Here is a 26,013-nt window from a genome sequence, read left to right on the forward strand (position 1 = left end):
ACCTGCGGCGCGCTTACAGCCAACTGTCCTTTTTGATTAAAAAAAAGTTCCTCATACAACTCCACTTCAAACCATGTGTTTTTAAGAAGTCACATGATGAAAAAGATGTTATTACGCCAGACGAAACTAACACATTCCACTCATGCAGTCCAAAGTGACGCTTGCCTCCACAACACCGCTGCTTCAAAAACATGCCGGCTGCTGCAGTAACGCCCCCGTTTCACTAATTGATTGGCATTCTGTCAATGCCGCGTCCGTGGGTTGGTGCGGGTGGGGGGCGGTCTAGGGGTCAGCCTGATTTTCTTTTTCTTTTTGCTAATCCACCGGTCAGATGGGATCAAACGAGTGATTAGAACGCAGGCAGAGAGCTGGATAGAAAGTGCAGGACCGCTGTCAACATAAAAGAAAATTACAGTCATCAGTCTTGTTATCAAAAGTTCTTTTGATAGTCCGAATGGGTGTAGATTTGAGCGATGGAGAGGAGATTGCCTTCACAGATTTAGATCAGAATAGAGGAGATGACAGAGATGATGAAACGGCCTTAGATCACACTGAGTAGACATCAACTGTTTAATATCGGAGTCGGTTCTGATACAGGAGAAAAGTTTGCACATATCAGACCAGCATCCCTATTTTGTCTTCTCTCCTCTCTCATTAAATGCAAAGTTGGTAGGGAGTCTCTATGAATGCTTGGCTCCATCTGAGGGAGAGGTAAGCGGCTGCATCTCATGTGCTTACTTGCGTTTGTGTGTGTGTGTGTTTGGTTTCTACTCGTGCATGGTTATATACAAGTATTTAAGTTCTCATTTCAACACTCCACTAATACCGATTGTTCCTGCTTTGGACCAAAGCTTCCCCCTCAAAACGTCCTCATTGGTTTCACCTGCTCATCTCGTGCTTTGTGCAGCGGAGAGCATCATTTTGTCATTTCATTCACCATTTCTCAAATGTTCACTGGTGCTTAAGCCACTCAGTGCTCCTTTTATTAGTCATTATATAATGTAACCACAGCCTGCACAAAGAAGATAAGAGTACCACATGCCTGACTCCACTCTCCACCTGCCTGCTTTACCCTGTTTTCATCACAAACTTGGCTCTGTTAGATTCTACTTTACCCTGCTGTGCACTGGCTCCTGAACCTCCACTATATCTTGTAAAGTTAATGAAAGCCTAAGTTGTGCAGAGCACAATCAAAGATTGATTACAAGTGTGGCCAGAGGCTTCTTCTTTGAGATTTCCAGGGATCTTTTGTTGCCAGAGGGACACATTGTGAAGGAATTTCCTTGTGGTAATATTTATTTTTTGGCCATTTCCTGGTGTGTGTGTGTGTGTGTGTGTGTGTGGTTTTAGGACTCTGAGGGAGTGGAGATCATGCTGGGAGTTTGCTCAAGCGGCCTGCTCATCTACAGAGACAGGTTGCGAATCAACCGGTTCGCTTGGCCCAAAATCCTGAAGATCTCCTACAAGAGGAACAACTTTTACATCAAAATCCGTCCCGGCGAGGTGAGAGCAAAAACAACCATTTCAAAACAGCTGAGCAGTGCCGGGGGACCATTAAGGCGTTTATTCACTAGGTATCTGCTGAACTGCCGGATTCAGTTTCAATTCTTTTATTTGAGCGACGCCAGGCTAACCACCAGGGTTTTAAGAGCATTTTACAGGTGCAGCCAACCTTTGTGCTGCTGTTTTTACATGTTTGTCCTACCCAACATAAACACTGAATTTACTTGAATTATATTTTATGAAGGTCATGCATTAGTGTAAAATGTTAACCAGTGTTTTGTTCCTGTTGCAGTTTGAGCAGTTTGAAAGCACAATCGGCTTCAAGCTTCCAAATCACCGCGCCGCCAAAAGGCTGTGGAAGGTGTGTGTGGAGCATCACACCTTCTTCAGGTGAGAAACCGAGGACCTCTTGAGCTTTTAAATCTGCTGCAGATATCTCAATTAACGATTAAAAACATTTCCCTTAAAAGCAAGAATAGGTATTAGATGCCTGCACAAGCTACTCTGCTTTCCCAGGTCGTTAGCATCCTCTGTTGTTAATGGGTCACCGTCACTCCTGTAAAAATAAGTTTACAGACAATCACCTGGGATGATTTCTTTGTAGAGAAATAGAAGCAGTGCTCAGAGTCTCTGTAATTGTTCCCTTTTGGACAACACGTGAAGTTGCTTTGCGCTGCAGCAAACCTCTGGGTTCTTTTGAGTAACGAGCCAAGACCGAAGGCCTCTCTTGAGACTCATTCAAATGACTAAGAGTTCTCATGTTTTTTCAGTAGATGGCTTAATTTGTGTTATTCCTGCTTTGATTAATGCTCTTGATTGTGACTTGTGACAGGCTCGTATCCCCCGAGTCTCAACCCAAGAAGTTCCTGAGCCTGGGCTCCAAGTTTCGCTACAGCGGCAGAACGCAGGCTCAGAGCCGCAGGGCCAGCTCTATGATCATCAGACCCGCCCCGCTTGTCGAGCGCTCCTCCAGCAAACGCTACAACATGTCGCTCAGCTTGGATGGAGGTGAGGAGCAGCTGAGGGGTTTTTATAAAGCGCGTCTGTGACCAAGGCGTTCATTTATCTAGTTAATTTTGCTCTAGGGTATTCACTTTAAGCACATTTTTCATTTTGGATGTTCCCTATTGAAGATGTGCGTTTATCTTTTCTGAGATTGTGAGAACATCCTTTGTCTCTAAAGATGCTGCTTCTGCTTTCTGTATATATAAAAAAAAAGATGATATGAAAGTTTTATATGAAAATTTGTTTTTAGTGAAGAACAATGTGCTTTCAAGTTAAATGTTTGGGACACTTTTGCAATGCAAAGACAAAGCCACAATGGGTATTTGACAACAACGTGCTGAAGCTAATCAAACCCTTTATTCCATTCCCCTCGCTTCCCCCGCGCATTAAGAACAGGGCATCGCTGTGCGTATAAGACGTCTTTGTCTTCATGTCCTTTCAGCACCAGTCACGGAGAACCATGAGACTCCGATGAAGGACAGTGCCGCTGCTGGGGCGGCCAAAATCCTCACTAAGGGAGACCTTATCACCACGGTAACGACAGAGAAGAAGGCAGAGGAGGAGAAGGCGGAGCAGGAGGACGCTCCGATGGATGCCGCCGAGACGCAGGAACCGACAACGCCGCTCAGACATGACACAAAGGTGAACTGCTCCGTTACCAGTTCAGTCAGAGCTGCTCCTCATTGGGACACGGGACATTTCTAGAGGTTTTAAGTGTCTTTTTACTTGGTTTGAAGAGTGTGACGATGATTGAACGTGTACAAATGTGTCATCAGGTTGTCAAAGAAAAAGACAATGTTTCTTAGAAGCTGATTTGATTTGAATCTTTATGTCCCTTTCTTGAGGTTTTTTTTTTTTTTTTGTCATTGGACTTTTTAAAGGCTGATTATTAATTCCCAGTTGCTTTTAGCTTAACCCACTGCAGCAGACAAGGCCTAAGTGCTTCTCCTCATCCTGTGTGCGCTTTACTAATTAGCTTTTCTTTTCTTTTCTTGTCCTTCCTTTGACCCCACACTATACTTGTGTGTGTGTGTGTCTCTCTGCTCATGCGTATTCGCCACCCCTCCCCTCCGCACATCTCCATTTACACACACACACACACTCTCTTCGTTGACATTTCCCTCCCATCAGTGCTCCTCCCATGTGTACACAACCGACCCCCTCCGCTCAGAGCTCTCACTCCCCTCATCTCCCGTTTCATCACCTAAAGTACGGCGGCGGCGCAGGGAGAACGCGCGTAAGCGGGCCTCGTCTGTCAGTCCGGCCAAGAGCACCGCCGGGTGCCGCCGCCGGCAAGCCCACGCCGACCGCAAGGCCGCCCTGCTGGACGAGCAGGTGCTGCTGCTGTCGGCCCGCAAGCAGAGGCTGGAGCAGGGCAAGAGCCGCGGCGGCACGCTCTTCTCCTTCTCCCTGCACCTTCCCGATCTGTCCTCCTTGCTGGACGAGGACGGCTACATCTCCTTTCCCGACCTGTCGGAGATGCGCTTCCTCCCGATGTGCGCGCAGAACTTCATGGCGATCAAGTCCCCGTCTCTCATCCCCTGCTTCCTCTTCATCTTCTTCTTCTTGCTCTCCACCTCCTTCTCCGTGCCGTACGCCCTCACCCTCTCTTTCCCCCTGGCGCTGTGCCTCTGCTACCTGGAGCCCAAGGCAGCCTCCCTGACCGCATCCATAGCCCAGGGCTACCATGACCATGACAGTTCAGAGGAAGAGGAGGTGTGTGTGTGTGTGTGTGTGTGTGCGCGCGCGCACGTCTGTATGTTCCAGTACCCACCTCTGGCTTAGATTGACAGATCATTATAACGGATAACCCTTACTATCCATCCCGGTATCTCCGCTCTGCTGTGTCTCCAGCTCAGAGCCGACCTGGAGACTGTCTGTCCCAGTGTCTGTCAGTTCTCCTACTTTCAGAACCTCATCTCTGCCCGGTCACGCGCTCATCCTGTAGACCACATGCTCATCCGCATCACACAGGGATGCACCCGCGAGTCCCACCATTTTCATTATTGATTGGCTTGCATTTGATTTCACCTTGACGAGCGGGTTAGACCCAAGAGACTTTCTACATTGACAACAAATCCATAGCCATCACTAACAAGTCCGCTTACAATAACTCTTGTGCACTGTGTGGTTAGTTGGGGCAATATTTAAATATTTGATTGTGAAGTACAGATAATGATAATTTAAAGAAATTCATCATTAGGTCTCAAATTAAAGTTTAGTGTCTAATTGCTCTCTAATTTTAAAAAAACACTAAATATATTTTAAAGCATAGTATTGTGCCTTAACCATCTCATAGTTATGCAGATTCATATATAAAATCAACCACTGATGGATGAAACGTATCCACTCAGTCTCTCTGCAGTGCTATCGGAGGCAGACAAAGCACTAAAAATTAGAATGAATGATTTAAATTTGATCAGCCGAAAAGGGCTAAAATTAGCTGACTGTACAGTGTGAAGATGCTTTCATCTTCTCAAGTAACATCCTTTTGAATCACATGGTGTTCTGTAAGCCACGGCGTGTTGCAGAGAGATAGTGACAGTTAAATTCACCCACATCACCGCTATTGTCAACATGCATGAAGAGGAGGGAGGAGGGCCTGAAAGTCAGCTTACTGTTCGTAATATTTATTTATTTATATATTTATTATACGCACCAAAATTAAGGTGTTTCAAAATCCAGATCAAATTACACTTAAATGTCAAAGTGACTGACAGAAGGTTTCAGCTTCCTCTGAGTCTGTTTTGCTTGCTTACTTTTCATTTGCTTTTTACATTTTTTTTTACTTCTGTTTATTCCCCAACCTTATCAGCAGTGTTGTTTGATAACGTGTGACTTACAGAAACGTCCGGTGTATTGCCATTTGTTCCATTTGTGGTTATGAAGAATCTCTGATGTCAAATGCATTTTCAAGGGGTTTTACAAGTTGGGTTCTTGTTGTTTTCTTGCTTGCCACTCGGATCGGTTTCGGTCTGCTTGCGAGTGCAGACCGACAGTGAACAAACTGATTTTGCCTTTGATGGAGAGATGACCGCCACAGAGGTTTGTACATCAGGGAAAGACTTCACATTAAAGGAAGCATGACAACGGGAAACAAAGTATTGAAACACTGAATAGAATTTGTCTACAAGAAGTTGTGCATGCAATGCATGCTTTTTGTCTTGTTAAGTCCACTTAGTTCTTCTATTGCTTTTCTAACACACTTTCCATGTATGTCATTAGGTATTTTGCACTGACTAGCTTACAATAGAGAGCAAAGCGCATGACGGCCATTTCTCTTTGGCTCTCTAGAGCTAAACCTCGCAGCCATTTAGGCTTCAATTGTCTTTGTAGACTAAGCGTTAAAGCTGCAGGTCCCAGGAAAACCGCGTACTCAAATCAGCGTACTTTTAATGATTTGATTATTAGTATTAAAAGTAAACCTTTTCAAATCCAACCGTAATATTGTTCATCCATAAGTTAATCCGTTAAGCCGCTTAAAATAACATGTAATTCAACCACCATCTTGCCGTATGTTGCCGCCCCTTTCTGCTCACTCTTCCCTCTCCCTTCACCACGATTTCGCCGCAGGGCGCTTCGTCCTGTTTTTAATGACCCCCCCTCTCCTCCTCCTTGTCTCACGCTCTCCCAACTTCGCTCTCAGTCGGACGCAGACGACGACTCTGAGATGCGGACTCAGGTACACTGGGCCCGATACATGTCCCTGCTCAGTGCATCACACCACCGCCGCCGCCAGATGCAATGAGCCGCTTTGTCACTGTGTGCCGTCGCTTCCGTGTACATGTCCAGAGGCCCCAGCAGACTGACCGTTCCCTCCTGCCTAAACCTCACCTCGCAGACCGCCGCTGCTTCTGGTTCTGCTGCTAAACGCATCCATCCAGCTCATTTCCAAGTGCTGTTGTTTTGTAACACTGCCGTCATGTTTATTATTTTAAGTTGTTGTTGTTTTTGGCTTGTACAGTAAGTAGACTCACTGTATGCCGTCTGGGCATTCACATCTACAGAGACAAAGCTCCCAGTGTCTCAGGAGTTAGAATTGATCATAGCACCTTTAACCACAACTCATGTCCCCTCTTTTGTCTCTACAGTATAGTTTCATAAGACGAGTAAAAGGGGAAAATGTTTTTGTCAGGCATAGTAATCTGATGCTAGAGGTTGGTAAGAAAACAACGCATGATTAAAGTATGCATGCGGGTGCTTTTTGTTTGATGGAAATACATCTTAACGTACAAGTAACTCTGCGGGTGTGACATTTCTGGAGTGTGAATTAAAACTATTACATATTAATCTAAAAGATTTGCTGTGGGCATCCAAGCGCATTCGTGTGGGAACATAAAGTAACGTATGAAACTGAATTAAGTCCGTTTTTTGTGGAGGTCTTAACTTAAAATGAGATTTGGGAGTTTTGGTGCTGAACTAAACCTTTACAACTCAATCTGTGAATCTGCATGAATATCATTTACCTGTATTGAACTAGTCCTAAATGCTCCTATTTGGCATTTAAGAACAAGCTGCTTCTCAGTGACAGCTTCCTTGTGAGTGGATGTTTTTTCCATTGTGTTGCTGTTTGTGTGAGCTGTAGCACAGGTAGTGATCAACAAACAGTGAAGCGTTTAATGCAGGGGAGTTTTACCTCTGATTGAACTGCATTTGAGGCTTCCCAAAGCTTTTTTTGTGTGTGTGTGTGTGTGTGGTGGTAATTCGTTGGATATGCAAGCTACCATTGCGTTCATAAAGCATGGCCGTCGTTCCCTCCGCGCCGCTCCCGGCCTCGCCTCACCTCACCTGTGTCGTGGTTGAACGGCTCCCGTAGGACACCTCGCCTCCGGAGGAGATGGTCAAACACCAGACCAACATCAGCGAACTGAAGCGCTCCTTCTTGGAGACGGGCGAGAGCTCGCCGGGCCTGACGGAATGGGAGAAGAGGCTCTCCTCGTCCCCCGCGCGCTCGCCCAGAGGGGACGAAGCGCCGATGATAGAGCCCCTGGAGCTGCAGGATGTAAGCCGCAGTCCTCGGGCCGACTGAGTGACGCCGTGTGTGTGTGTGTGCGTGTGTGTGTGTGAACCATGACATCAGGAGGAGGAGGTTTTTTGCAAGAGCCATCTGAAGAGTGTTTGCGTGATGAGTCAAAGTGCAGTAAATACAATAATCATCCAAAAGTCTGCAGTACGTTTTATGCAAACGGCTCTAGAGCATATTATTTTTATCGTATTCTTTGCCATTATCCCCTCGGGTCTCCAATAGATCTCATCAGCAGCTGATAATAAACAGGAATTTGTCTCTGTAGTTGATGGTGCGTCATTAATGTGAGACGATGGTTGTGCTCTGGGACATTACTTGTTGGGAGCAGTTTTATCCTCTTTTCTTTTTCTGTGTTACATAATCTGGGGACTAACCACTGACATCAGTGGCTGACTGAAATGAAGAGAAGCAGACTCACTGGGACAGCTCTGGGATCTGGATCGTGCCTGTTGGAGCATGTCCCATCTTGTTTGTCTCATTCTGTGACCTTTTTATTTTCTTTCTTTAGACGAAAGACGAACCGCCCGCAAGGGAAGAAACAAATGAGGAGGTAGAACCTAAAGCCACCGAGGTAAACTGCCTTCGCTTTGTTTTCCCCTGGGTTTTGTGAGTGTGGTGTTGTGATTTTGTCCTTTTGCATCCATGTAGCTCCAGACGAATCGGGACACTTGTTTAAGTGTTTTAACATGTACTACGTCTCCTGTACAGTTTCTCCATTTTATTACCTTTATCTGCCCTGTTTGTGTCACTATGCAATTATAAGTGAAGCTTGAAAACTACCAACCAGATAACCAGAAAGGACAAATCTAAGTTTATTATTAAAAAATATAGAAAATGTATTTGCACATAGGGATGTAAAGAATATAAGGCGCTGATCCCAACAGGGCACCCTTGTCCAATTTCGTATGGAGCTCAGTCTTCTGTCGTCTCCTTATCGATAGTTTCTTCAGCTTATTATCATCTTCTTGGCTTTTGTGATGCCCTTTTGTCTCTTTTAACCTGAACGATCCATTTTCAATAAGCCAAGTGTCTCCTCCAGGCGGCAGAATATCTGGTGAAGTATGTGGGGGATAGCATGGCAACCGATTTGGCCTCCTCCTCTGGGCTACACGGGATTAGTCCGTCAACCACTATGGACGACGACGTCTTCATGGACGGGACCCTCAGGGAGGTGGACGAGGTGGCCGAGAGGGAAGAGATTAAAGTCAGCCCGGGAGCTGTCCGACAGGAGGTGTACCAGGCCATCACTGACAAGAAAGGGACTCTCATAATCTTGAAGGAGGCCGACGATAAAGCAGACGCAGGGGGCAAAGAGACGAGCGCCGCGGGTGAGGAAGAGGAGCCGGCTCTCCCCGGAGAGGCCGAAGGCGAGGAAAACCAAGCGGGCGTGGAGGCCAAAGCCCCCGTAGTTGAGATATGGAGTCCAAAGATGGAGATAGAAACTAATGGCGTGACTCAGATTAAAGGGACGGACTCTCCTAAAAAGGCCATGGCATCCTGGATATCTGAGGTGGCGAAGACCGAGGTCATCGGCGCGTCGACGAAAACCTCCGACGCCACGCAGCGGAGTGAAGAGGTCGTCGCCTCGGAGGAGATCCAAGCGGAGAAGCCCAAGTCCGGCCCCTCTCAGATTACACTTTCTGAATCCTCAACTACATCCTTAGCAGTGGTACTGTATGAACACCAAAATGAGCCGCTCAGTTTTTGGCTGCCTCCCTCCATATCTCCACCCTCAGCACCACCACCTCCACCCTCAGCCTTCCCCATTGCCTCCTCCTCAGCAGCAGCCAAACCGGTCTAACAGCAGTGTAACCAAGCGCTCTGCATGGCTAATGGTCCCTTAACACGCAGCGCTCAAAGCTCACATTCTCCTAACTGCCGGTTTCTGTTGCGATCAAGCCCACTGCTTCGCTCCCAATGCAACCCTTTTTTTTTTTTTTTTTTCCTTTGTTGACCCTAAAACCCGCTCGACTTGCCTCAGCAGCTGGCTCCCACGGCTGATGAGGAAAGAAAAGGCTCCTGTTTGTTTTCTACCGTTTTGCTCTGCCGCTCCGTTCCTTTCTTTCAGGTCTGTTATCAGTTCCCTAAAAGCAAGGACTTAACCCCCGGCTTAGTGCCACAGCTGCGGCTTTCCCCACTTCATCCTCCCAAAAAATCCCCGTCTGCCTCTGGAACCATTCAGGGGGGGGGGGGGGGGGGGGGGAAGAATTGTATGGGCCTACCTGAGAAGAGATCACACTTTTCTTAAGTAACTGTTTTGCAAAAGCAGATTAGGTGGAGTTTGCTGCTGGTGGATCCAGCGAACTGACACTCATTTAAAGGTTTACGGATTTACTGCGTTATGGTATTCCATACAACGTTTCCTTTTCAGTCCTTTCATTTTCCCCTCGCCTCCTCCCTCGCTCTGCCTTCACTCTTTTTGTCCGCTGTTCACTGTGACTTTTGACTTTCCTCTCTTTTCCTTTCTCTCTGTTCTTGTGTTTGTCCATCCTGTCCACATCTCAGTCCACGCTGGGGTGGGTTCCCTCCTCCGAAAAGGTGACCAGTTCTCCCAGATTTCACAATAAAACACTGCAATGGTTTTTGTGTGACTGAAACCTAAAATGTCATTGAATATCCGTGCCAATTCTTTAATGAACGTATAACCAACACAACAATTCTCCTCTCTCAGGTGTGGTGTGAAACAGCCTCGCCCGGATCTTAGTTACGGAGTAATAGAAAAGCAGAAACTCCATCTAATGGCACCGTTGTCCTTCACAGGGATCCGCTGAACCAGAGGAGAAGGTGGTGGTTGCCACGGAGACGGAGGCTGCACCGGCAGAGTCGACAGGGCCAACGGTGAATATCCCGTCCACAGAGGCCGTAAAGGTGCACGCTAGAGCGGAGCCCACAGTCTCATGTATACCAGCAGAGGGAGGGCCAGACAATGTACACGCGTTTCGAGAAGATGTTTCTGCTAGATCTGGTCTTCCAGGCACTGCACCGTTTTCAGAGCCGCTTCAACGGTGTGCATCTGTGGAGCTCGCAGCGGAGCTGCAGCCGGCAGCGACTCATTTAGAGTTGGATGAGAGTCTGTCTGCAGTGCTGACCTCGGCTGAAGATAAAATAGATGAGGAAGTGAGAGGTGGGGAGGGAGAGGCGATTATGTCAAAACATGAACATTATAGTTGCGGATTCACTGTTGCTGCTGCACCCATCAGATGTGGTGAAAAGGAGGAGAAGCTGCCTTTGACAAACGCGGAACACAATGAAGAGGAAGCGGCACCCGAGAGTTGTTTGGGGGCTTTGGAGGAGGAATTATTAGGTTCGAATGACACCGGGGAGAGAGAGCGCACAGAGGTAGATGGTAGGAGAGTCCAGTTCTCCAATCATGTGCAGTATTTTGAGGAACACGCGTTTCCCCCCGAGATAGAAAATGGTTTTGAGGAGGCGGACAAAGAGACAGACAAATGCTCACGAGCAGAGGATGAGAGCCAAAACAGCTCTCCAGACATCTTGAGACGTTTGCCCTTTGAAAAAGAGAAATACTACCATGCACAGATGGGCAGGTCAGAAGATGAAGTGGAGACAGCAGAGGGAGAAGAGGAAGAACCGGAGGAGGAGCACGATGAGGAAGAGCTGAATTTCAAACTTGCACAAGACTGTCTCGCCGAAAAGGTTCCAGGAGATGTGGTATCAGAGGAAGAGGAAGAGGAAGAAATAGTGCACCCTGAAGAAAAGGGAGAAAAAGAGGACGAGGAATCGAAGGCCATCCCACACAAAGTGACTCTGGCGGAGCCTCCACCTCCAGCTGTGACTCAGTCGGAGGTAACCCTGCATCAGCTCGAACGGGTGGGGGCCCCCCCAACCTCGGCCCTGCCACCTCACCGCCTCCCTGCCCCCCTCCTGCCAACACAATCTGCCACTAATAATCAGGGCAAAACTCGACCCAAGGCATGAACATGCGTCTAATTTCACAGTTTGTTGCGGAGCAGATTGTTTTTGTTTTTTTTAAGTACAATGTGGCGCACACACCTGATAGAAACCTTGGGATTTGCATTACCCAGCATTCACCTCTTCACCGGATCAGGGACTCTAATGCATGACGGCATGCTCGTTTAGAGATTTGTGCTCTTCCTTTGGCTTAGTTTATTAGCATTTATTTGTGTTAATTTGATTTTCTGTACGACCGGGTGGAACTTTTCTAAAAACAGAGTCCTGAGCCTTTTTAGTGATGCCAGTTAATTCAATTGGAGCACAGATGGTCTTGGTCCTGCTCTTCTCCCCCTGCATGCATTTACTTGTGTGGTTTTTCATTTGTGTCCATCAGGCTCGCGATGTCGTCGAGGTGGGAACCAAAGAGGTGCCCGTGGTCCACACAGAGACGAAGACGATCACCTACGAGTCTGCAGAGGTATGGAGGAGCACAATTACCTCCATTTTACCTCCTGCACCATTTTGAAAAACATGACGCAAGAAAGAACTCAGTCATAAAAAACAAAGCTGTAATTTTTGTACACAGATCAGATTCAGAGTTATAATAGAATTCGCTGCGTGTGCTTGTGCGTGTGTGTGTGTGTGTGTGTGTCCGCCTGCCTAATGAGTGGAAGGAAATATTAACGCTCTGTTTGGCTCTCTGCTACCTCCATCAGGCTAAATGCTCCTCTGGGTTCAGATGCAGGGTGGTATTCTAGAGCTTTCTGGTGATGGCAACTGTAGTGAGAGCAGTGGGAAAGAGAGATTGATAATAATTCAAAAGCACAAATTTATATAGTTGGAGCGCAGGCCAGTGAACACAATGCAGCTTTTAACAGTCCAAAAGAAGGATATTAGACTTCAGCTTCAACACAGATTTCTGTTTTGTTAATATTTGATAGGAACCCATTAAAGCTGGTGTTTTATCCCGAGTACAAATATGAAATGTCGTGTTTTGCCCGTCGCAGGTGGAGACTAATGGTGACGTGGACCCTGGGGTGTTGCTGAGTGCTCAGACAATCACCTCGGAAACCAGCAGCACCACGACAACCACACACATCACAAAGGTCAGGGTTCATCTATTGTCCGTTTGGGTTGATGACACGCGGAGCTTCGAGCGCGTCTGCTCGAGCCGCTCTCTGCTGCGGAGTCGCAACACGCGTATTAAGAGCACGTCGAGTTCATAAACGCTCTTAAACTGTCCTGTTTTGTCTCTTTCAAACCTTTCAAACATCCAATAGTAATGAATCATTTTTTAAAAAGTTAGCCTGAATTTTGTTTTTAACTGTTACAAAAAGTTTACTCTGAAACAAGAGGACAGCATGTATGTGTGTATGCCGTGTGTTGCTATTTGTTCCTGGAAGTTTAAGTCGTCTTTCTGCTCTCTGTTGGTCAGACGGTGAAAGGAGGAATATCAGAGACAAGAATTGAGAAAAGGATTGTCATTACAGGGGACACAGACATCGACCACGATCAGGTCTCTCACGAGTTTTCATACTGGTTCTAATTAATTCTCCTCTTACCTGGTTATTTTACCTTGCTTGTTAAGTCAATAAATGGATCTGAGCAATGGCCACGAACAAGTAAAATGCTGGTGACCCCTCTGGACGTCGTCTTGTACTCTGCGAGCATAGTACAGCCACGTGATGCAGACGGGCTCAGCATGTGATATTCTGCACGGAACATTAACTTTTAACAAGTACTGAAAGTATGACCAATGTAACTAAAAGTGGCTTCCCTGTTGGCTCATCTTGACTCACAATGAAACATCCCTGCTCCCTCCCTCCCTCCCTGCCTTTCCCCGTTTTCTGTCTCCCCCTGGTGACCCCTTCTGGCACTGCACTTCCGTATGTAGGCTCTGGCTCAGGCCATAAAGGAGGCTAAAGAACAGCATCCTGACATGTCAGTGACCAAAGTAGTGGTACATAAAGAGACAGAGATCACGCCAGAGGAGGGGGAGGACTGACCCAGGTAAGACAACAAGGTCCCAGTCCTGGTCCCGTCCCTGTCCCGTTTTAGTCAGTCTGGTTTTGATGTGGTCGGACTGTTATTTTTTTTGTTTTTTTTTCAAGCTGATCTCCATTGTCGGGCATGCTGCTTTCCCCCCGTCGGCACTTCTTCTCACGGGTACAGACGGCCCTGCTTCTGTCGCGCTCGCAGCTAATGCATCATGCTCTGGTGTTTGTACGCACACATGCACGCACATCGGATAGTACGGTCTCTACTCGTAATGGCCGAGTGGCTTTAAACCACTTCGATGCTCATGCAAGCTCTTGTAATAATTTGACTGCAACACCCCCCTCTGCTGGAAAGAAACAGTCCTATCGTTAACGAGAGAGGGCCGCGGTGTGTACTGAACATGCAACACAGACCTCTCCCCCCCCCCCCCCCCCCATTTTTGTGATGACAATTGGTGTTGTTGCAGCATTGTGTTGTACAAACACGTATACATCGTGATTTCGACATGTGCAGCCTCACAAAGCGCAGCAGCGATGAGCGAGTAAATACCGGCCAAACCGGCTTGTCCTCAGTGAGTTTCAGAGAGGGAACCCGCACTGAAATCTGATCCTGAGTCAACAGATCTGCTTTAGTCTACTTTCTACTCAGTCTTTACCAGACAAAGCATTTACTATAACTTCTAATCGCTTTGTGAACAACCACTTGTGTGTGTGTGTGTATCTTTGCATTAGCAAACACAATGCTCAAACACACAAACCGTAGCGCATTTTAATGTACCTTTTTATAATCTGAATCCTGACCTTCTCCTCGATTGCGACCTCCACAAATGCAGCCATTTGTGTTGCGAGTTGTCCGCTGGCAGCATGTTGAGGGGGAACCTCTCTCTGCACCGCAGCACGCCGTCGTCACAACAGTCGTTTTTTCTGCTCTCCACCGTTTTTAATCTGGAAAACCTGCAACGGTCCGTTTTCATTCTTATTCACAAGCTTTTGGCTGAACCGATCCCAAGGCGCAGGGTTCGGGACGAGGAGCGTGCATGTGTGAGCACGCGTGACTCACCAGATGGGAATGCTTGGCTTTGTTTCTACGGCCTTGCCACCAGTCCTTTTTGTGTGTGTTTTAACATTGGTGTGTCCAAGCTGCTGAGTAGCCCAATTACTAAAGGTTTCTTCTGTTGTTTCTTTGGATGCTTGCCTCTTTCCACTCTAAATACACACAGCGTGTTTGGGCCAAACAGGAAAATGGGTCAGAAATTCAAAGCATCAGTCTAAAAAACACACACACACACACACCTCGCTTTATCCACCACACGTCTTCAGCCATGTTAGATTTAGCCCATTAGATAATAATGTTCAGTATTGTTTCTGCCTCGTTGTCCTGTATATTCTAACCCCTATTAATAACTCATATTTAATGAATGACCCAAACTCATCATAATATCTGTCTGCTTTTGAATTTAACACATTAACTACATGTGTAATTGTTCTAAAAGAAAAGGAAGATACGGTTTTACTGAAAGAGGGCCTCTCTTCAGAAGCCGTTTCTTCACATGTCCTCCTCCCTTTGCAGAGAGCCGGATGTGATTTTTAAGCACAACATACTGTAGGAATGTCAATGAAATCCAATTGGTACAGATAAGAGAGTGATGGGTTTCAGGGAGGCCACCAGCCCGAGAAGGGTTCGGGGGAATCGGTTTGATGTGGTTAGAAAGCGAGCTACAGCCAGGATGTACCCAAGGAGCCTGTGTGTATCTGTGTGGTTGTGTGCTTTTCTGTGCAACTGCAGTCGCCTAGTGCATCTAATTTATGGTGTTTAAAACTAAATCAATCCATTGAGTGGGCTCATATTGTGTCTAACTGGGTGCTCTGCGGCGCTGAAGGTTCAATAATGGGATTGAATAAGCCCCATGTTGTAATTTATGTACTAACTGCTGTGTTTTTTTTTGTTTTTCTTCCCTCCCCTGTCCTTTCAGGATTGAAAAACACGAGGGCTGTTTTTCTCTTCAACCGCCCACAACCCAACATCCAGAACTCCACATATTACTCCGGGACTCTCAGACGACTAGAAAGGCTCCTGCTCTCCAGTCAACCCTCACCTGCAAATTAAAAAAAAAAAAACACCTTGCATGGGAAGGACGCAATGTTGCATTATCATACAAATGGCAAAATTATACTTTATACTTTTAAGTGGTTATCGACCCGCACGCCGAATCTCTGCGTGCGCAGCAAGCAAACCCCCCCCCCCCCCGTTTGCTGACACACTGCCTTACGACTCTCAATGCATTTCTATGATTACCGAGAATACATAGCAACGTTTTTATTGATGAAATGAAGCCATCACTCCAGAACACGTAGCCCGCTGCACACGTTTAGGGGAGCATCCGCTGGTTTAACCTCACTCCGACCCGCCGATCAGCTGCCGCACATCAACGCTAATCATCTCTCACACCTGATTTTCTTCTTTTTTTTTGTGTCATGTCTACTTGAATTGCATTTCTCTTTTTTTTAAGACTATTTTAGGGGTTTTTATCGTGTGTTTAATGATCGTCAATTTGATTCCACCAAGAAGGTGTGTTTTTAAGGAATAGCGTTTCTTTTCTTCTTTTCTTCCCGTTTGAATGCCCCTCCGCTGGCTCTGAATGTTCTCTCCCGAGCGGAGGGTCAAGTGCAGGGTTCGTCCAGGGCTCAGGACGCCGAGCTCTGCTCAGATTAGATGCAAAGCCAAGAGAGCTCTGTCAACCCCCCCTACACCCCCCCACCCTGAACATGTCAACTATATGCCTCCGTCATCTGTTCCACTCTATCTGAATAACCGAGTATTGTTCGTGTACCAGCCATGTTTTCCTCAAAAAGGTGAAATAAAAGTGGCAAATGCATTTGTTTCAATCTTTTTTTTTTTTTTTTTCTCAAATATGTTTGCTCACCGTTGGACGCATTGATTGAGAGTTCATGTATTTTAACGCTGATAAATACTTTGTCAAAGTTAGGAGTTTTTAGGCTCTTGTTTGTTGGTTTCCAGAAATAATTTGACTCTTAAATATATTAATTTCTAATTCTATTTTTTTTTTTTTTTTTTTTCGTCGAATTGAAAAAGAAAGTACAAATAAGGGCTCAGGAACAGGCCTATTTCAAGGAGCCATAGCAGATTTCATATTCCCGGGCAGTAAAATATCCTGTTACTCAAATCTTCAAGCTTAAACAATTACAAACAAACACACAGATGGCAGGTGGTTGGATCCATAAATTGTAGTCGATCTGTGATTAATCAAACCAAATGTTTGAAACACTGAAAGAACCGCCCGCGGGGTAATTAAGACGGGATTTTTAGAGCCAAGTGTAATTACGTTGCACGCACGCAAGCTTCTGAAGCTCCGCCCGCTGTGAACGTGCGCGTGAGCCAAAGAGAAACAAAAGAAGAGAGCTCTCACTCTGATTCTGCTGCTACATGCGATGGGGGTCAACGAATCGATGGAGGACAAGTACGTCTTTTTATTTTTTTTATTTGTCAAATGTTTTTTCCACGAATAATCGGCCTTTGTTTTATTGACTGAACAATATCTAACTAATGGAAAGCAATAAAACGTACTGCAAACAAAAAGCAATGAAGTGCAATAAAACGAAAATCAATTACTGGGATACTTCTCAGTCAGGGCAATGGTCAAGTATGAGTGTGTAATATATATAATGTGTGCGTGTGTGTACAAAAAAAGATAGAAATAGACAAACAGCTAAAACAAAGTGAAGCTGTATAATAAAGGTACACGCACACTTAAATGTATGTAGCTGAAAAAAGAGATTTATTTCGAAAGGAACAACACACAATGTCTGTCTACAATTCAAATACAAAGAAGTAAAGGGAAAAATACATAATCCAAGAGAAATGGTTGTAGTAACAGTTTAAGTATGAAGTAAAAGAATGCCATACAATATAAAAATATGAATGTTCAAACCAAATGAACGGGTCAAAGGGTAATAGGAAATGGCAAATAGTTCTGTATTCATAATATCAAATCTTTCATGCCAGTGTGTACCATTAACTCCAAATGATTATGTCCATTGTATTGCACGTAATGCACCACTCTATCAGATAGAACCAATTTTCTGTTTTATGTAGTATGCACACCCAGAGATTTTGATGTTACATTGGCGCAGAACAACAAACATTAGATAGTAGCAACCAGAAATATTTCATTTACTTGCCTTTAAATGAGTGCCATTTAAGGACACTCATTAGGTCACACGTTTTCTCCACTGTAGGGCACTATAGAGGGCACTTTATTACGTTACCGTTTTGTAATGGCACCTCAAAGAGCACTTAGTCTTGTTTGATCTACCATAGTGGGATCCAAGTACTTTGGCCGTGTACGTGTTTCTTTCCTTGCTTTCTTTTTAAATAAACAGCATTTGTTTTGTACAGATTTGACCCACCTCGTAAAAATTGCAATTTCTCGATTAAGAAATATGCTCATTTTATGTTTGCCGAACGCCGCCAGAAGCGCGAGCCCTCCTCTCGTGCGGAGACGATCTCCGCTGCAGTACCCTCTCCGGTGCTGTAGGGGGCGGCAGAGCAGCGCGTCGTTTCCTGTGAAGCCCGATAGTCACAACAAGAGGAGGAAGAGGAAAAAACGACAGCTCTGGACCGTCGTCGACCGCCTTGCGTGACAACACAAGGATCGCGTTCCGGGCTTTCAGGTATCAACATTTCGTACTTTTGTCCCCGAACGAAGCGGGAAAGCACGCGGCGGGTTTTTAATCTCAGCCGTTAGTTGGCCCGCGCGTAGCCGCGTGTTTTCCTGCCGGCTCGTGAACTGCTTTTTTTTTTTTCTTTTTTTTTTCTTTTTTTTTAAAGGCACCAGGAACATGCCAATGGAGGCTCGCGGACCAAGATGGCTGGGCGCAGTGAAATGTGAAATATTCCTGCTCAGGTTCTCCTTTTTCTGCACGCCTTTCGCGACTGTCACGCGAACTCTGCGGCCGAAACGCGTGGCTTAAGTTAAGCGGAGTCCGTCTGTTTGTTTCTGTTTGCGTTTAGATCATTTTACAGGCGCTACTGCGGCTTTTACTGCTGCCAGGCCCATCGTGTGTGGGTTTTTTTTTTTTTTTTTTTAAACAAGCATTTCTGCATGATTGATTCACCTACTTCTGTTTACTCTCTGCAGTTCTATCGGTCGTCCGTCAAAAGAAAGCGATACAAACGTTAGTTTGCAAGTTACTGCGATAATCCCGTGTGAATGTTTTGCCCCTGAATGCACCCTTTATGCATTATCGTAAGAAGCATGCAAGTATTGGAGCTCCACCCCTCTGCTCGTGCAGGTTACGTGCATGCCCTACTTCTCGTGCAACGCAACAACATTTGACTGTTTACGTTTGTTTCCTCTGCAGGTAGCTCCGATTTGACCTGCAACATGTCTGATTTACTGAGATATATCGACTATGATCACAAAGCCACCTTTTTGAAGATGCTCAACCAGCAGAGGATGGAAGGCGAGCACTGTGACGTGGTGGTGGTGGTGGAGAACATCGAGTTCAGGGCCCACCGCTGTGTCTTGGCGGCCTGCAGCAACTACTTCAAAAAGCTCTTTAAGAAACAGAGCGAGGAGGACAACTCCATCGTGGAGCTGGACTTCATTCGCTCGGACATCTTCGAGGAGGTGCTCAACTACATGTACACAGCCAGGCTCGCCGTGAGGAAGAAGGACATCAACATGATGATGTCCTCCGGCCAGATCCTGGGCATCAACTTCTTGGACAACCTGTGCACCCAGAAGCGTGAGCTGACCAACATGAAGACCCGGGAGAACCAGGCTCCGGGTGACCACGGGCTGCGAGCTCAGGACGCCATCCTGAAGGAGCTGGCCATGGAGGAGGTGCGGAAAAACAGCTTCTATGACCAGGGGATGGAGGGTATGGGGCCCGGCGGCTCTCACGTGTCTCAGCCGCACAACTACAACACCAACATGGGCAAAGACCCCCACAGCCACGGCTGGGGCTCCTCGTCCTCCAGCGACATGAAGCTGGAGTACCTGCTGTACGGCCACCGCGACCACGGCTCCTGTCAGAGCACCGGCGCCAAAACCCTGGATCACAACGCCAAAAAGGAGCGCCTGCTCACCGCCAACCGCCCCTACGCCTGCGAGCACTGCCCCAAAGCCTTCACCACCGCCGCCCACCTCAAGGAGCACCTAAAGATCCACTCCGGCTTCAAGCCCCACCGCTGCATCGTGTGCGGCAAGGCCTTCATCCGGGGGCCCGACCTGAAGCGGCACGAGCGGGTCCACAGCAACGAGCGGCCCTTCGGGTGCCAGATATGCGAAAAGGCCTTCAAGCACAAGTCCCACCTGAAGGACCACGAGCGGCAGCACCGGGGCGAGCGGCCGTTCAACTGCGGCTCCTGCGAAAAGGCCTTCATCAAGGCGTCGGACCTGAAGCGCCACTGGAACACCATGCACAGCGGCAACCCCCGCAGACAGATGTCCCTGTCCCCCGCCGCCTCCCAGCACGGCCAGGCAGAGGCCGCCGACCAGAGAGACTGGAAACTGGAGACCGGGCCACACTCGCATAACTCGGGGGACTGCTGAGCCGCTGCTGGTCCGCATGCGTCCAACAGCATTCATTAGAAAAGAAAAAGAATAAACGTATACACACATACTGACGCAACCACAAAACCCTGTGACAGGCCGACGGCCTGACGTCACGCGGACGATGATCGGAGTGAGTAACGAGAGACCATAGCATGTTCATGAGACTGTGGGGGCTGTATTAATATTATTGTTATTATTCAGAAGAGTTATGTCAAAACCATGTTTTCTTTCCACCTGTAAAATCATGTAAATGTTTAGTCCACTCTACTATACGTATATTTTTCACAAAGCGTTGTTGCTATGTAGATTGGGGGTTCTCATAACATTAATTCTCTTTTACTTTTTACGGGATATGTAACATTTAAATGTTTGTTTAACCTTTACTGGATTTTTACGGAGATGAAAGAGAGAAACCGAATGGGAGGGTTTGGGGGGGGGGGGGGGGGGGGGGGGGGGGGGGGGGGGGCAGGGAGATTCTTTCTGCATAACATTTGTTGCATAGAGTATATTCATGTGGATGTTTTTAATGGATGTGTTTAGTTGTATTGATTGATATTACACTGTAAGAGTAAGAGTCACCATTTTGCATTTGATGCAGATGATACCAAAGTCTTGGGCATGTGACGGATTGTCTTCGCAGACTCTCCCGCCCAAGCAACCGGCTAACTAGATTTACTGTTATACAGTATAACTGTCATCCAGCTATCAACAGTTAATGATAGATGTCTGTATATACTGTAGCTTAGTTCGTTGCACAATTAGAGTACACAGTAATGAAATATGCACATATAACATTGTCCTACTCCTACACTTTGACAATAAACACCATTTGCTGTGTTTTATTGTCTTTTGCAAAGTTTGGTTTTTGTTGAGATTATTTTGGCTCTCAAGTCTCTTGTTTTGTCAGAGGGAGGTTACGTGCCACTCCCAGAACAACGCAAACACCTGAAAACTGGCTCTCGGATTTGAAAGATTATTCTGTCACGACGCAACGGTCAGAGTCCGCTGAGCGCACAATGGTGTCTCGTGGAGGTCGCAGGTCAGAGATAGCGCTCTTCTGCAGTTGCCACGTCGGTGAAATTGGTCAAAACGTCAAAGTGTTGGGTTTGTTGTGGTTGTAGCAAAAAGCTTTGTGGACCGTAGGTTCCCTTCTTTGAGGACTTGGAAAGTGTTTAACAAAACTGAAAGTTCCACTTTTCTGTTACATAAGACATGTTTAAGGTTCAGACAAACTAGGTGAGGGGAGCTGCAGGTGAGCAGCAGACTTATTCACTCCTGATTTGGAAGACGTGTGTTTTGCTAAGAGAACAGCAAATCTGTACCTGGGACTCCAACATGATGACCATGGCTGCTGTTTTTGATTATTTTCCTTACCGATTATCCTGCAGATCGCTTCCTCGATTAATCGTTTGGTCCATGAAATGTCCACCTGGGCTCACCAGACCCAGAGGTGAGATCTTCAAAGGTTCGGTTGCGTCCGACCTTGTGTAAATAATATATTTAGGTTACAGTGATGTGACTCAGACGAGCAGCGGAGAAACCGACACAATTTGTTCGCCTCCAAAGCTCTTGTACAATTATTAAAGCAGTTGCTATTAAATCTAAGCTGACCACATGTTTTTCTTTTAGTCATGTGAAAGTACACTGAATATCTTTCTGCTCTTTGTCTCCGACCAAAAAAAAAAAAAAAACGTACCTCCCAGTGTTTTGTGGGTAAAAGACCTCAGCACACACACACACACACACACACACACAAAAAAAGACAAAACCATCTCTCTCATACTCTGCCTGCGACACTAGATGGTGCCCTGCTCATAGCGATTGACCCGTCTCAGCCCAATCTGACCTGCTCGTGCTGACCGCCCCCCCCCCCCCCCCCTCCCTACAATAAACCGTAGGACAGGAGAGGGGCGGGCTCATCATTGGAAGCTGCTGCAGAAACGCACATCTGCTGGCTTTGTGAAATGCGTATGCTCTCTCTCACCTCGGTGTTTTCCATATATTTACATCTGACTCCAGCGGCCCGGAGCAGCATCAGATTGGGGGGTGGGGGGGGGGGGGGGCATTCACAGTCCCTGCTCAGTTTGCACAGGGCCATGCCTATTTATGAGCGTTTGACCACACGGTGGCCGGTGGGAGGGGCCTCACGGATCTCCAGAGGGATTTATTCTCAACTGTCAACGGAGGAAGTCTTTGATCTTCTGACATTAGGTGGAAAACTGACGTTAGCGTCTAAAGGAAAAGGCGGGCCTTACCTCTCTGATGCCCAGGGTGTGTGTGTGTGTGTGTGTGTGTGTGTGTGTGTGTGTGTGTGTGTGTGTGTGTGTGTGTGAGAGAATAAGTGCATCAAAGCCAATGAATGATGTGGTTTTGCATTTCTTTGTTGCGCTGATTGGCCCCGAGTGTGTGTCCCATTTTGTCCTTTCTGCCTCTTGTGTGTATTTGTGGAGGTCTGACCTGCAATGTGTGTATGATTTACTCTTTGTCGGTGTGTGTGTGTGTGCGTGCCAAGGGATTTAGGTGATCTAGGCTTATTGTGTTTGTATGTATGAGCCAAAGCCTGGGCCTAAGTGCATTTATATGTGTGTGCACGCATGTGCGAGTGTGTATGCATGTGTAATGACTTGGGAGGGGGGTTGGTGGAGAGCGTGTGAGAGTGCGTTCACGCACGTCTATGTGCTCGCATCGCATAGTTTTTATGTGTTGCTGTGCGCTGCGTCCATCTATAATGAGTTCTGTGTGTGCACACGCACGCACGTCCGTGTGTGAGTGACAGGCAGTGAGCGAATGTGCATTCATGCGTGTGCCCCTCTGCGTGTGCTCATCCGTGCTTGTGCGTGAGGATTGTGCATCAGTAGGAGGAGGTTTTGTGTGTGTGTGTGTGTGTGTGTGTGTGTGTGTGTCGGGGCCTGTATTTGTTTTTATGTATGCATGAGCTTGCGTGCGTGTGTGTGTGTGTGTGTGTGCATGCAAATGCACACATCATCACTATTAAGGGAATTTACGTGTCAGCAGGCTGAATTATATAATGCAGGTACTCACATGAATGAATATCTGTGTGTGTGTGTGTGTGTGTGTGTGTGTGTGTGTGTGTGTGTGTGTGTGTGTGTGTGTGTGGTATACATTAGCATTGTGGGTGCTGTGCATTCAGATTCATGTCTGCATAACTTTATGTGGCTTTCTGTGTGTGTTTTGTTCTCTCTTCAGCTTTGGTTTATGTGTGTGGGCGCAAGTGCACGGGTGTGTGCGTGCGTGAGTGTGTGTTTGCCTGTGTGTGTATTTGTGTACAGTGAACACCCGGTTTCCATTACCCCGGCCCGGCGTGGTTCCCTCGGGCGGACCACAAACCTCCTGTCTCCACTCTGGCTCCACCCAGCGCTGCCACAGGCTTCCCAGAAAAGAACAGCGTCTAATTAAAAAAAAGAAAAAAAGTTTAATTACATTCATCTCATCTCTCTCTCTCTCTCTCTCTCTCACACACACACACACACACACACACACACACACACACACACACTGGGAGAGTAAAACAACTGTATACAAACAATTCCATGTGATAAATGGACTTGAAAGGAAAAGCCAGCAGTTTTTTCTGCCCAAAGCAGAATGGCTTTTAATCAGAGCTGCTGACATTCATGAGCATCACGGCCTCCTGTGATGTCGTCTCCCACTCGAGCAACATCTGGATCATCTGCCGTCTTAAGGACTTTTTCTTTCCCCCCGACGTCTTTTCATGGGACATTTTATACCTTTGATCTGAAAAACCCAAAATGCATTAATCCCCTTCCAGCGGTGCGTCTCCAGTTACTGTACAAACACTGGGGTTATTAAACTGATCTACAGGGCAGCGCTTCCACAACGACACGACGATGAAGTGACACTCGATCAGAGCCAACGTCCCGTTAAGGAGGATCTGTGAGGAATGTCACGAGAGGGGGGGGGGGCGGTTCACTCATCACCGGTGGACACAGGAGCTCCTATCTGACCAGCGTCTTCCTTTCCCATGACACCACATGGAGGCAGGTATATTAAACGTGACCCCGTGTGGGACAAGGCGCGTCTTTTTTGACCTGCCGGGTCAGATCGTGTGTGTGTGTGTGTGTGTGTGTGTGTGTGTGTGTGGGGTGAGGTGGGGGGGGCTTATCGGAGGCATCTCTGCAGATGCCCAGGAAAGGCTGCGATCGGCCTGCAGGAGTCTTTGTTCACGGGGAAGGAGCAGATGCTGCAGCTGAGAGATTACCATCACATCACTCCTCAGTGGGGAGTCCGGGTCTCCTTCCCTTCTCCCTACTGCGCTCCCCCCCCCCCCATTTTATCTATCTGGTACTCCTCTTATCTCCGTCTTTAGCCCTTTTTTCCTCTACATCCTTTCCTTCTTCCTCATCTCTCCTTCCTTCTCCCCTGCTGTCCTCCCTTGTTTTCTCTCACCATCCCTCAGCCCATGTTTCCTAACTTTCCTTGTCATCTCTCCTCAACGTTCCTATCCTTTCTTTTTTCCCCACTCTGCTCTTCCCTCATTTACGTCCTTGTTTCTTTCCTATCCTTCCTTATTGTCTCCTCTGCTCTGTCCTTTTCTTGTCCATCTATTTTTCTTGATTCTTATCTCGACTCTGACCTCTTCCTTTATTTCTCCTTCCTTTCATTCCTCCTCCTGTCATCCTCTGTCAACTTGCCTCTGTTCTTTCCTGTCCTCCCCTAACCTTTCACATGCTTCCTTATTCTCTAACCTCCCCCTCCCGCTCTTTCCCCCCCCCCCTTTTCCTCCCTTCTCTCCACACTGTGTTCCCCACTAGCTCTCCTCCCCTCATCTTGTCCCATCACCTCCTCCCCCAGCCTCCCTCCATCTCTCCCCTGCTTCTCTGCTCCTCACCACCAGGCAGATAACAACTGAGCGCTGTCTTTGGTCGGACACAGTCCACAGTGTTCTCCTCGCTCCCCTTCCTCCTCCTCCTCCTCCTCCTCCTCCTCCTCCTCCTCCTCCTCCTCCTCCTCTGCTGTTATCGGTCTCAGGCATGGAGGTCTCACTCTAATGAAATTCCCTCAGTGATCACACAGACGGATCTAAAGGCAACATTTCTTTGGAGAGCACATCTGGCTGAGGGCATGAAAAGGAACAGCGACTGTAATCTGATTATAAAAACATGTTGTCTGTATTCTGCCCCAACCTGGAATTTGTTACTCAATCAAACACGTGGCGGATAACAATAAAAAAATGTTTTTGAAAGACCGCTGATACCAGTCGAGTTTACCGTTAAAACCTAAAGAATGAACAGGCCAGCGGAAGGAAAAAGTATACCGTTGTGAACATATCGATTATATGAATGGAAGCCAAACTAAACATGCAAAGCTCATTTCATTTTTCTTTATTTCCTTCTAAAAAAGAGCTAAAGCTGTCCGACTGAATCCGTGATGAATCAACCAATGATGCAACTCGAGTGACCTCACACAGCTGTGTACGATCCATGTGATTTATTTGTGTGCCTTCAGCAGCTGTTCGGATCAATGAGTGTTATTATTTGTTATTGTTAGTGTGTTATTTGATTAAAAGGTGCCGCATCTATTTCTGTCCGCTCTGGTCTTTCGGGGGCCGGGGGCCTCATGAGAGGGGCCTCTGTTTTCGTCTGGCGGACACTCAGACCGCAGGACCCTCAACGGGCTGTAATTCGAGGAATGTGTCTTTGGATAAGAAAAGACGTGCTTTTTTTATTTAATAAAAAAAGAAATCATAGAAATGATGATTGCAATCAAATAAAAAAAGCCTCAGACCTATTTAACTTTTATTCAACCACAACATTTTTCTTTCTCAAAGGGAGCTTTTGTGGCATGGGAACATGCTTAAACCTGATCTATCAGCGACAAAGGGTCCTAAACAGAGCTATGACCTGTGAATGTCACATTAGTTCAACTTTCATGTTTCAGTGGGATAATGGCTTATTTCTTAAGGATTCACATGATCTGTCCGAGCTCCACTTTGGTAAACCGTACC

At 46.8% G+C, this 26,013-nt stretch overlaps 2 protein-coding genes across 13 annotated transcripts in view; both read left to right on the forward strand.

Moving 5' to 3' along the window:
• LOC119209669 (band 4.1-like protein 3) overlaps window positions 1-16,322 on the forward strand; it is a 39,734-nt gene extending 23,412 nt beyond the window's left edge. Inside the window, exons 9-27 of one of the 10 annotated variants that reach the window (XM_062557813.1) lie at window positions 667-711; window positions 1,351-1,503; window positions 1,796-1,893; window positions 2,336-2,511; window positions 2,951-3,150; window positions 3,640-4,224; window positions 5,500-5,553; window positions 6,155-6,190; window positions 6,600-6,665; window positions 7,325-7,510; window positions 8,043-8,105; window positions 8,574-9,203; window positions 10,040-10,072; window positions 10,295-10,402; window positions 11,844-11,927; window positions 12,457-12,555; window positions 12,885-12,965; window positions 13,344-13,459; window positions 15,420-16,322. In XM_062557813.1, the coding sequence (XP_062413797.1) occupies window positions 667-711; window positions 1,351-1,503; window positions 1,796-1,893; window positions 2,336-2,511; window positions 2,951-3,150; window positions 3,640-4,224; window positions 5,500-5,553; window positions 6,155-6,190; window positions 6,600-6,665; window positions 7,325-7,510; window positions 8,043-8,105; window positions 8,574-9,203; window positions 10,040-10,072; window positions 10,295-10,402; window positions 11,844-11,927; window positions 12,457-12,555; window positions 12,885-12,965; window positions 13,344-13,454 (2,808 nt within the window). In that variant the 3' untranslated portion in view covers window positions 13,455-13,459; window positions 15,420-16,322. The remainder of the gene's footprint in view (window positions 1-666; window positions 712-1,350; window positions 1,504-1,795; window positions 1,894-2,335; window positions 2,512-2,950; window positions 3,151-3,639; window positions 4,225-5,499; window positions 5,554-6,154; window positions 6,191-6,599; window positions 6,666-7,324; window positions 7,511-8,042; window positions 8,106-8,573; window positions 9,204-10,039; window positions 10,073-10,294; window positions 10,403-11,843; window positions 11,928-12,456; window positions 12,556-12,884; window positions 12,966-13,343; window positions 13,460-15,419) is intronic. The other 9 variants (XM_037459132.2, XM_062557814.1, XM_037459134.2 and 6 more) reach the window with 9 other exon arrangements.
• Window positions 16,323-17,945: 1,623 nt separating this feature from the next.
• Window positions 17,946-20,453, forward strand: LOC119209671 (zinc finger and BTB domain-containing protein 14-like). 3 transcript variants are annotated; one of them, XM_062557817.1, is made up of 3 exons: window positions 17,946-18,138; window positions 18,296-18,642; window positions 18,829-20,453. In XM_062557817.1, exons 2-3 carry the CDS (start codon window positions 18,570-18,572, stop codon window positions 20,022-20,024), a joined length of 1,269 nt encoding a protein of 422 aa, XP_062413801.1. In that variant the 5' UTR covers window positions 17,946-18,138; window positions 18,296-18,569; the 3' UTR covers window positions 20,025-20,453. The 3 variants fall into 3 exon arrangements, with proteins under 3 accessions (XP_062413801.1, XP_037315039.1, XP_037315037.1); XM_037459142.2 differs by having other exon boundaries at window positions 17,952-18,138; window positions 18,296-18,371; XM_037459140.2 differs by lacking the exon at window positions 18,296-18,642 and having other exon boundaries at window positions 17,972-18,138.
• The last annotated feature ends 5,560 nt before the right edge of the window (window positions 20,454-26,013 follow it).

Source organism: Pungitius pungitius, chromosome 15 (assembly GCF_949316345.1).
Source record: "Pungitius pungitius chromosome 15, fPunPun2.1, whole genome shotgun sequence".
NCBI lineage: Eukaryota > Metazoa > Chordata > Actinopteri > Perciformes > Gasterosteidae > Pungitius > Pungitius pungitius.

Coding starts and splice junctions, on each gene's coding strand:
- LOC119209671 (XM_062557817.1), top strand. CDS start 18,570: ATGATTGATTCACCTACTTCTGTTTACTCTCTGCAGTTCTATCGGTCG. Junction 18,643..18,828: donor CAAAAGAAAGCGATACAAAC/GTTAGTTTGCAA, acceptor TTTCCTCTGCAG/GTAGCTCCGATTTGACCTGC.